Genomic DNA, 10,804 nt, shown 5'->3' on the forward strand with positions numbered 1-10,804 from the left:
CCCATCACCACTCCCCCCCCCACGTCCATTCAACCATCTTTTGAACACATCATCCTTTCAGTTGCAATGTGACACTTGCAACACAGAATTTGCAACACATGCTATGTGACAGTGACAGTTGCACATTGACAACTTCATTGTAGAATGCCTGGTTGATTGCTGCAATAAGATATATGCAATACATTGCATTCATCAATTGCAAGTAATATGTACAATGTGTTGCAAGCTGAATTTGCAACAATTTCAAATTATCAACAAGAGTACTCTGAGAGTGCAAACCTCTGCCAAGGCAATGTCAACATCCTCTCAGCAATTAGGCAGATATGATTTTTAAAATGAGAATATCTGAAATAAACTCAACTGCTCTCACAAACGAGAATACTAAAAATGAACCTGACCACTCTCAAAACTTCAGTTACAAAACAGGAAAAATAATCCAGAATCCTTGGGACCAGATTAATCTCAAAATCTAATTCTTGGATTCTTGATGTTATCCTCAAGCAGCCTCAATGTGACACAGTATATAACAAAGCTATCTTTATGAATTACGGGAACAATCCAACAATCCAAGATGCTTCCACAATTTCCATCTTCTCAGTTTCACATGGCTCGCATAAATCCTGGAACTGTGGTAAAATGAAATTGGCCGTGGTGAAGACACATGACCTGGTTGTTAGGGTGTGACACTCACAATCCCTAGATTATGATTTTGATTCATGGACCAATTGGTGTGGTGCATTGTTGAGCAAAGCATGTCATTTCATGTTGCTCCAGTCCACTCAGCTGTATATGAGTTTCAGTAATACCTGAGAAGTTAACATTGCAAAGGACCTGTATCCCATTCAGGAGGATTGTTGTCATCTCAGTCACTTTATGCCATGGAAACTGGGTTAATCTGTGGCCTTATGAGCCCAAGGTTTTTTCAAAGCACATCTTAGCTAAGCTAAGTCTAAAGTACTACATAGTGGAAGTAGATAAAGTTGCCCAAGGTGTCATACAGTGGAATCAAGCTTACTGCCTGAGTAAATGACTGAAATGTCAAACCTTTAATAATAGGTCTTCTCAGACATGGATGACCTGGTGTTAGACAATGTCAACAACAATCTCAATTTTAAGAATCAAATATTTACACCACTCTCAGTGCATCAATAAGGAAATATAAAGACTTACTTCTAAATTTAACTGCTTGTGTGTAGACGACTAAATCAGAGAGTTCTTTGGCGATTTGACTGTCCTTTTTCTGTTTTGACTTCAATATGACTTTTGCTTCAGGCATATCGTCCTCAATTGGCCAATCAAGGTCAGGTTGTGTTTTAGGACGGTTCTTCTCTCCAAATGACGAACTTCGAGGTCTGAAATATAAAAGTGTGCAATAACATACACACATACATATTATATTTATGTGTTTTTTTTATGTGAAGTTATATATGACAACAGTTTAGCATTAAATTTGAGTATCACTCAATACTTTTTATTGGAGTATATATATGGTTATTTTTTCAAGCAAAAGGTTGACAGTGACCTCAAAGTTTTGGCTTTCTTGTTTGATGACAGTTTGTAAGCTAAAACATTAATGTAATACTTAACCATTTTCTTGAAAAAATTAATATACATGTTTGTAGTACTTTTGTCATTAAATGTTTGTTATTGCTAACCTTATAATTTAACAACCCTAATATTGGTTTCAAATTTTGGCACAAGGCCAGCAAGTTTGGGAGAGGGAGTAAGTCAATTACATTGAACCTCAATGCTCATCTGGTATTTATTTTATTGATGCTGAATCGATGAAAGGCATAGTCAACCGTGGTAGAACTTGAACCCAGAATGTAAAGATGGACAACATGTCACTAAGCATCTTACCTGGTACTCTTTACTCTTTTGTTTCAGTCATTTGACTGTGGCCATGCTGGAGCATGGCCTTTAGTTGAGCAAATCGACCCCAGGACTTATTCTTTGGAAGCCTAGTACTTATTCTATCAGTCTCTTTTGCCGAACCACTAAGTTACAGGGCTGTAAACACACCAGCATGTTGGGGAGGACAAACACAGACACACAAACATATAGACACACATACATATATACGTATATATACATATATACGACGGGCTTCTTTCAGTTTCCGTCTACTAAATCCACTCACAAGGCTTTGGTCGGCCCGAGGCTATAGTAGAAGACATTTGCCCAAGGTGCCACGCAGTGGGAATGAACCTGGAACCATGTGGTTGGTAAGCAAGCTATTTACCACACAGCCACTCCTGCGCCTATGATTCTGCCAGCTGACCACCTTAAACAACCCTAATATTAACATAGCTTCTTTCATTCATATCTTTAACACACTTGTTTCTTTTTACACTCTCTGTACTAAGCTATCAGGAGAGCAGGTCTCTCCATCTCACTACATCATGTTCCCAGTGTAACTAGGAATATCACTGAACCTATCTGACCCTTTCATCTGCACTACTCCACTTTCTGCAACCTCTTCCCAAGGATATCTGCTATTACCTTTCCTATACGCTCTCCTCTTGAACTTCCAGGTATTGACACCCATCATCCCGTCATCCACTCCTACCATTTATCCATTTCAATTGCTATCCATCACTCTCCCACCAATTCTATCACCCTGTTCAATATTACTGTTTCTATCATCACGTCCTGCTCCTTCTTCCATCCATTCTAGTTATTTTCCTGTCTGTGATGACAGGAGTGAATTAACAATTTAATGGATTAACAAGTTTATCATGTACTAGGGATTCTCAAACCTTTGTGGCAATCCCACTATTGTTGGTAACACAAAACATGCACTCAGAACATTTAATAAAGTAGTTGGCAAGTGAACAGCGATATGACATCAAGAGGACCCTTTAAGTTGTTCTCAACAGACTAAAGGATCTACTTCTCTGGTGTTGGTGCTATGATAAAATGCACCCAATATGCTCTGTAAAGAAAATCCTTTGAGTTGCGGGCATGACAAAATTTCTAGTGCTACAGCCACAATGAAATGCACTCAGTACACTTTGTAAAGTGCTTGATGTTAAGAAGGACATCATGATGTAGAAACCAAACTAAAAACAAACATATGAGGAAGATGTGGTCCTCCTGACTTGTCTAGGTGATCAGTATATCTGAATAAGAGCTGACTCAAACTGTAAGTGGCCTTTTTCACTCATACCAACAAGGAAAGTAGACTGATCTAGGGATCAACCACAATAGCAACAACAGTTCATAAACATGCAAGATAACAACACTGAGCACCAAAAATTCACTCAAGGTGCTGCGATAAAAATCATCTCATCACCTACTATGTGGTTGTGTGGTAAGAAGCTTGCTTTTCAACCACATGGTTCCAGGTTCAGTCCCATTGTGTTGCACGTTGGGTAAGTGTTTTCTACTATAGCCTTGAACCAACCAAAGCCTTGTGAGTAGATTTGGTAGACGGGAAAGCAGCTTGGTGTGTCTGTGTGTTTGTGTTTGTCCCCCACCACCACCACCACTTGATGGGCAGTCCCCCGAAATTGCTGGCCTGGTGCCAAAATCTGAAATTTGAAACCAATATTTGCTCTGGTTCTTTACAGTCTGAGTTAACATCTCATCAAGCTCAACTGTACCTTTCTACCTCTGGGGATGATAAAATAAAGTACTAGTTGAGTACCATGATGAATTGGCTGTCTCTTCGCTGCCAAACTTCTGGCATTGTATCATCATTATCATCATTTAATGTCCGTTTTCCATACTGATCTGGCAATGTTTCTACAGCTGGATGCTCTTCCTAATGCTAACCACTTCAAGAGTGTAGTGGGTAATTCTTATGTTCCAACCATGGGGGCCAGTCAGGTAGCACTGGCATTAGCCACATTTGGATGGTGCTTTTTTACATGCTACCGGCACAGGAGCCAGTCAGGGTGGGAAGGTGGTTGGTATTGACCATGTTTGGATGGTGCATTTTACATATAAGAAATTCTTGCTAGAAAATATTATACAATGAAATCTGTATCTGTGAGCTTGGTTAAGTTCATATATATGCTTTGAAAAAATTAGGTTTATTTGTTTGACAGCCAGTTTTCTAGCTGTTCATATAGGTTGAAAAATATTTATTTGAGCAGTATTTTGGAGCCTAATACTCTTCCTCTCACCCGTTTCCTTTTATAATTAAGAGAGTGTAGAAGTAATGTTTTCTGGGAATGTAAACATAATGGTACTGTTCTTTTGGTCATTCAGTCTTTTGTGAGAACTGGAAATGACAACTTTCATGTACATGCACACATACACATACATATGCACAGCAGGCTTCCACACAGTTTGTCTACTAATTTCACTCACAAGCAAGCTTCCCTCAAATATTTTGCAATGGGTGTGCATAAAAATTTGCTTTTGTGCAATTTTTGCCTTTCTTTGCAAAGTTTGTACACATGCAGAAGCAACTGCGTGGTAAAAAGCTTGCTTCCCAACCACATTGTTCTGGGTTCAGTACCACTGCATAATATCTTGAGCAAATGTCTTCTACTATTGCCTTGGGCAAACCAAAGTTTTGTGAGTGGATTTAGTAGATGGAAACCAAAAATCCATCATGTGTGTGTGTGTGTGTGTGTGTCTCCACCACTGCCTGACAATCAGTGTTGGTGTGTTTACTTTCCTGTAACTTAACAGTTTGGCAAAAATGACTGATTGAATAAGTACCAAGCTTAAAAAATTGCTGAGGTTGATTCATCTGATTACAAATTCCTCAAGTCAGTGCCCCAGCATGGCTGCAATATAATGACTAAAACAAGTATAAAAATAAAAAATGTATCCATGCAAATAGCTGTTTATGTTTGATTTCATCTTGTAAAACTTGTATACATTCATTTTTTTATTTTTATCTTGTCTCACTCAAGTTGTAAACTGTGCACATGCTCAGAAGCACACAGTTTAGAGGGGACTTGATTCACAATGTACAAAGTTGCCCTGAGGTAATAGTAGAAGACAATGCCCAAAGTGCCATCCATGCAGTGTAACAGAACCTAAAAACATCAGGTTATGAAGTAAACTTCTTAACCACTTAGCTATGTCTATACCAAGACATGCCAGCTACTAGCCATGTCTGTGCCTGATAACTATTATTTCTGATAGAAACAGATGAACTTTTCCCAACTCAGAAACTACTGTAATGAAAAATGCTTTTGATGTAGTACTACCACCAGTTCCCTTTGGACTGGACTTGTCAGTAGAAAATATTTCTCAATAAATATTATTTGCTAATGTAGCTAAACAGTAAGGCAGCAAGCTGGCAGAATTGTTAGCATGTCTGACAAAATACTTAGTGGCATTTCATCTGTCTTTATGTTCTGGGTTCAAATTTCACTGATGTTGACTCTACCGTTCATCCTTTCGAGGTTGATAAAATAAGTACCAGTTGAGCACAGTGTCAATGTAATTGACTAACTCCCTCTCCCACAATTTCTGGCCTTGTGCCAAAATTTGAAACCAGTATATCTAAACAGTAAATATTTTGCAATGTAATGTTTTTTATTGTGAAACAGATTCTTTTAAAATCTTTTAGATAGAAGAGGAATCAGAGTTTGAACTCAAAAAGCAAAGAACTGGAACAAATACTGCATGGCCTCTGGTCTGATGTTCTAGCATTTCTGTCCGTCCATCACCCAGGATTAGTACATTTTTATTGATTCTAAAATGATGAAAGGCAAGGTTGACCTTGAGGGGATATGAACTTGGAGTGCAGTCAAAACAGGTACTGTATAGCATTTTCTATCTGGTGTTCTAACATCTTTTCCAATTCAAGGCATAGATGACCTCATAGAGAACTCAGAGTGCAGAGAGCTAGAACAAATGTCATAACACATTCATTTTATCTAAAACTTTAATGATTTTGTCGCTTCACTACCTAAATTTATATCTCAGTAAAAATAAATAATGTAGAAACAAAATCATCATCTATGGAGATGGGTAATACAATGCTTATATTCACATCATGTTACTCTATGATTTCATACTTACATTCCTTGTCTGGAAATATCTCCAAAAGAATCAGCTCTTAACCGAGTATGTTTTGATTTTTCATCTTGTTCTGGTGTTTGACTTCCTTGGCTGTCAACTGAACGTCGCATATCTTTCTCTGAAATAGTAAACATCCACAACATATTATATTAAACATTCCCTGAGCTGAATTTATTTTATATATATTTAAAGTACCAGTACTGTGAAGGTGCATGGCTCAGTGGTTAGAGCATCGAGCTTACGATCATGAGGTTGTGAGTTTGAATCCTGGACCAAGCTGCATGTTGTGTTCTTGAGCAAGGCACTTTATTTCACGTTGCTCTAATTCACTCAGCTGTAGAAATGAGTTGTGACGTCACTGGTGCCAAGGTGTATCAGCCTTTGCCTTTCCCTAGGATAACATCAGTGGTGTGGAGAGGGGAGGCTGGTATGCATGGGCGACCGCTAGTCTTCCATAAACAACCTTGCTTGGACTTGTGCCTGGGAGGGTAACTTTCTAGGTGCAATCCCATGGTCAGTCATGACCAAAAGGGGTCTCAGCAACTGATATATATATATATATCACATATATGTGTCTGTGTTTGTCCTCCACCACTGCCTGACAATTGGTGTTGGTGTGTTTACTCCCCCATAACTTATTCTCTCTCTCACTGGGTAACCATGTACTTCCTCTATAGCAAGATACCTATTTCTGCTTCCCTATTTCTCTGTCACACACTAACCTTTCATCATCTGATACTGGATCACCCCCTCCAATGCCACCTCCATTATAGCAAGACACCTGTTTCTGCCACTCTGTTTCTTTGTCATCCTCTGCCCTTTCATTCTCTGTCATGAGTTCCCCTCCTCAGATACCCCTGCCCCTCTCATTATTCCTTGTCTTGCGAGTTACGTAGTGACCATGTAAAGTGGTTGGCATTTGGAAGGGCATCCAGCTGTAAAAATTGTGCCAAGACTAACCTCACTTGTGCTAGTGCCATATAAAAAGCTCTGAGTCCACTCTGAAGAGTGGTTGGTGTTAGGAAGGGTACCCAGCTGTAATAACTCTGCCAAAAGAGACACAATAGCGTAGGGTAGTTTTTCTACCTGGATCGCTCCTGTGAATTGTCCTACCCATGCATAGAAGATGGACATTAAACGATGATGATGATATATATGGATACATACATGCATACATACATATAAATAATTGTCCTACCTCCCCTGTAAAGGTAACAACTCTCCCCTTTCATGATACCCTTAAAACCAGGAACTTTTCAACACCCCCAGTAGAAGATTGGATGTTTTCATCCCAATTTTCTTTGTATTGGATTTAATCTAAAAAATATATATATATATATATATATATATATATATATATATACAGTGTGTGTGTGTGTGTGTGTGTGAGTACTGTCTAATACTGGATTTGATTCCTCTTCATCTTTGAACCAAAACAATGTAATAAATATTAAAGATTATTTTCAATAAATTTAGTAGACATGTGCCAATCAGATATAATTAGCAGAGGTTTCAAATAGATTTATATCAAGATAATTTCATTGGCACTGGAATTCACTAGATCTATGTATTTCTAATATGATTGATAGTAAAATTTAATAAGTTTATATACATTCACAGTGCATGCAAATTTTGTCCTGGAGCTGCCAAAAATGATTAAGTTGACTCCAAAACATTAGATGTGTAAAATGAAAGTGTATTGAATAAGTAAAGGAGCACCAAAAGCATTGGCTAGTGTTTGTATGGCAAACAAAATTTGTTTGTGTAGATGTGTTCTGACAAAAGATGATGGTGGCATCAATAAATGTTAATGCTATACTATAATACAAGGATATTAGGTATATGATTATGAGGATATTATGCATAATGAAAAGAGGCTATAAGTTTTAAAGGAGCAGTAATGAGGGTTGAGGAAGATTAGAATAACTGGGGTAAGTGATGGTTTGATCAAATGAAGATATTGGAACTCACAGATGAAATGATACAGAATAGATAGATATTTGGAAAAGTGTTGAAGAAACTGAAACTCATCCAATGTTTGCCAACAAGATGAAAATTACATTAAAAAGATAAAGATGATAATGTTGATGATGTATGTAGTCATAGTGTTCTTGTTATGAACAGTTCAGTGTCCTAACAGTACTCTGTCATGAAGACTTGATTCTTCAATTAAACATTGATAATTGCTTTACAATGATATATCGTAATAAATCAAAAGAACACTTCAAAGCTGATATTAGCAGTAGTAATTCATCCTGGGAATTGTGATTCAGTTCTAATTATGTTTTTCTGATTTTCAAGTAATTTCTCTTGTATTCAGTGGATGGGTGAGCTAAATTGTGTCTTATGTCAATGGATTTACTTTGGGCATTGAAATGCTTTCACATTTCACACCAAGATCTTGATGTTGCCATTATTGACAGTTGATATAATAGGAATGTTATCAGTGAAAATACATTTCAAAATATTAGACAAACTGTGTTGCTTTGTTTATTAGATATTGTCAGCTATCTTCAAAAGTAATACAATATAGGATAAGTAAAAAAAAAATTCATTTTAATACATATATTTTTTTAATGTTTTATATTGTGTGAATTTTTCCTCTCCCCCAGGAACAGTTCAATATTTATGACGTATGGTGGCTGTGATGTAAAGGTTTTGGATTCCTGAATGTATTGTTAATACATTCAATTTTTCTATAACCAGTATGTTGTGACCCTAGGGAAGACACATAATAAGTCTATTTACCTCACACTAGCTTACTGCCAATGGTCACCCCTCCTCTTACTTTATAGCAAGCAGATTAGTGGTAAAGAGAAGCATCTAGCTATGAAAGAGTATTTACTCTAAAGGAAAATATGCAAATGTCAAAATTTGCATAATCTATATTATTTCTTCTTACACAGGAAATGGATATAAATGGTTAACAGATAAAATGACTCAATGATATCAAGTTTAGCAGATAATATATTATATAACTAGCTTATGCATTATGATTTTCATGTCTATTACAGATGTTGTTATATGTCTAAAGGTATAAACACATTACTTGATCTGCCTTTCAAAAGAGCTGGGTTATGTTTATAATTGTTCTCTCTACTTAGAACCATACTTTCTCATTTGGTTAGTTAGAAAGGTAGTTGCTATTAGATATGTTGGCACATACTCTCTCAAAGTTAAACACCTCAGTTTTGTATTATTAAACCGCTATCCTGTGTTATAGGCACTTGCTAGAATCCTCGATTAGTTAGAGTAAATCCTGAAAGAAATTACACTGTATAGCAACAGTGAAAGTAATTGCTTGCTTGATACCCATTCGTGCTGTAAATCATTTTCATTTTTGTGGTGCCCTCCTTCCCTTGATGCTCTAAGCAGGAGCTTATTTTGCTTAATGATTAATCCAGCACAGCTTGTTGTTTAGTAGATAGAGAGATAACCCAGTTGGAAACAAAGGAAAGTGAGCTGGAGAGTAAGCTAGAAGGATAGTAAGAGATGATGGCATAGATGTGTTAGCACATGCCCTCATAGGATATTAGGGGTGGTGAGAATAGGTGAGGTGATATAAAGGCTTGGGTTGGGTGAGTGGACAGGATGAGGTAACTGTAGCAAATGATGGAGAGAAATATAGGAGAGGCTTGGGGACAGGAGTTGCAATAGATATGAGAGGACATTGAGGATGGAGGGCATTGAAGGTGATTGCAAGAAAGTGAGGTGTTGATGATAGAGAGGAGAACAGGGCGGGGAGAGAAAGTGCAGAAAGGAGGTGACTGGTGGAGACAGTACGTGGGAGAAGATAACTGGTAGTAGGGAGTAAAGGCAATGGTGCCTACTCTGCTCTCAAGTGATAAAGGAAGTGATGAATAATAGGGAATGAAGTATGGGTGGGGGGAAGGTTGATGGGTGGAACCCTTCATGGACAAGCATTACCAGGGTGCTTCTAGGATATCAACTCTGCTATGGTGGATGGGATTTCTTTAGTACAGCAAAGCACTAGATATCTCAGTCCTTCACCATCTCCTTCATAAGCGCTCAATGTTTTGAGATCAGCCTTCAATACTTCAACCCATGTCTTTCTGGGTCTCCCTCTTTCACAACTTCCATCTACTTTAAGTGATCAGCACTTCTTTATGCAACTGTCCTAATCCATATGCATTATATTACCAAATCAGCGCAGTTTTCTCTCTAGCACACTGCATCTAATTCCTCAATTTTTCTTAAGTCATAAGCTCTCAGAATGCTGAGTAAAAGTAAGATATTTTGACATTTATGCATTTCACAGTGTCATTAGTGTTATAAATGAAATGAAATAAGCTTGAGATAGAAGTAATCTGCTTCTTACTGCTTAGTCAACACTACTTTACATGTGCTCATGCACACACCTATACACAGATACATACACATATATATTATAATAATCATTCTTATCATCACAAACATTATCAATATCACCAGCAGCAGCATCATTGCTTCAACACCTATTTCTCATCATGTCAGGAGATATACAGGTGTACATCCTTTCCTTCTTTCTTAATTCTGTGTCAACTGTTTGTGAGATCATACATTCCCAGATCTGGCATCATAGCCTCTTCAGCCATAGTTACAAATAAATACCTCATTTCTCAGATGTGCGAATGTGATAGGGGAATCGTAATACAAGAAATATCATTTATTTGTTTGATTATATCTAGCTAAAGATTCCTTGTCACTACACCAAGATATCTTTACTTTGACATATGGCACATAATATTGTTAATGTAATGGAAAAAACTTCAGCTTCAAAGGAAAATATTTATATATATATATATATATATAT

The 10,804-nt window shown here is 37.3% G+C and overlaps 1 protein-coding gene across 3 annotated transcripts in view; it reads right to left on the reverse strand.

Annotated features, from left to right (window-relative positions):
- LOC106874430 (uncharacterized) overlaps positions 1–10,804 on the reverse strand; it is a 1,214,035-nt gene that overhangs the window by 84,468 nt on the left and 1,118,763 nt on the right. For all 3 annotated transcript variants that reach the window (XM_052978428.1, XM_052978427.1, XM_052978429.1), the window contains 2 exons: positions 5,992–6,109; positions 1,171–1,352 (listed from right to left, as the gene is read on the reverse strand). In XM_052978428.1, the coding sequence (XP_052834388.1) occupies positions 1,171–1,352; positions 5,992–6,109 (300 nt within the window). The remainder of the gene's footprint in view (positions 1–1,170; positions 1,353–5,991; positions 6,110–10,804) is intronic.

This window comes from Octopus bimaculoides, chromosome 2 (genome assembly GCF_001194135.2).
Source record: "Octopus bimaculoides isolate UCB-OBI-ISO-001 chromosome 2, ASM119413v2, whole genome shotgun sequence".
NCBI classification, from domain to species: domain Eukaryota; kingdom Metazoa; phylum Mollusca; class Cephalopoda; order Octopoda; family Octopodidae; genus Octopus; species Octopus bimaculoides.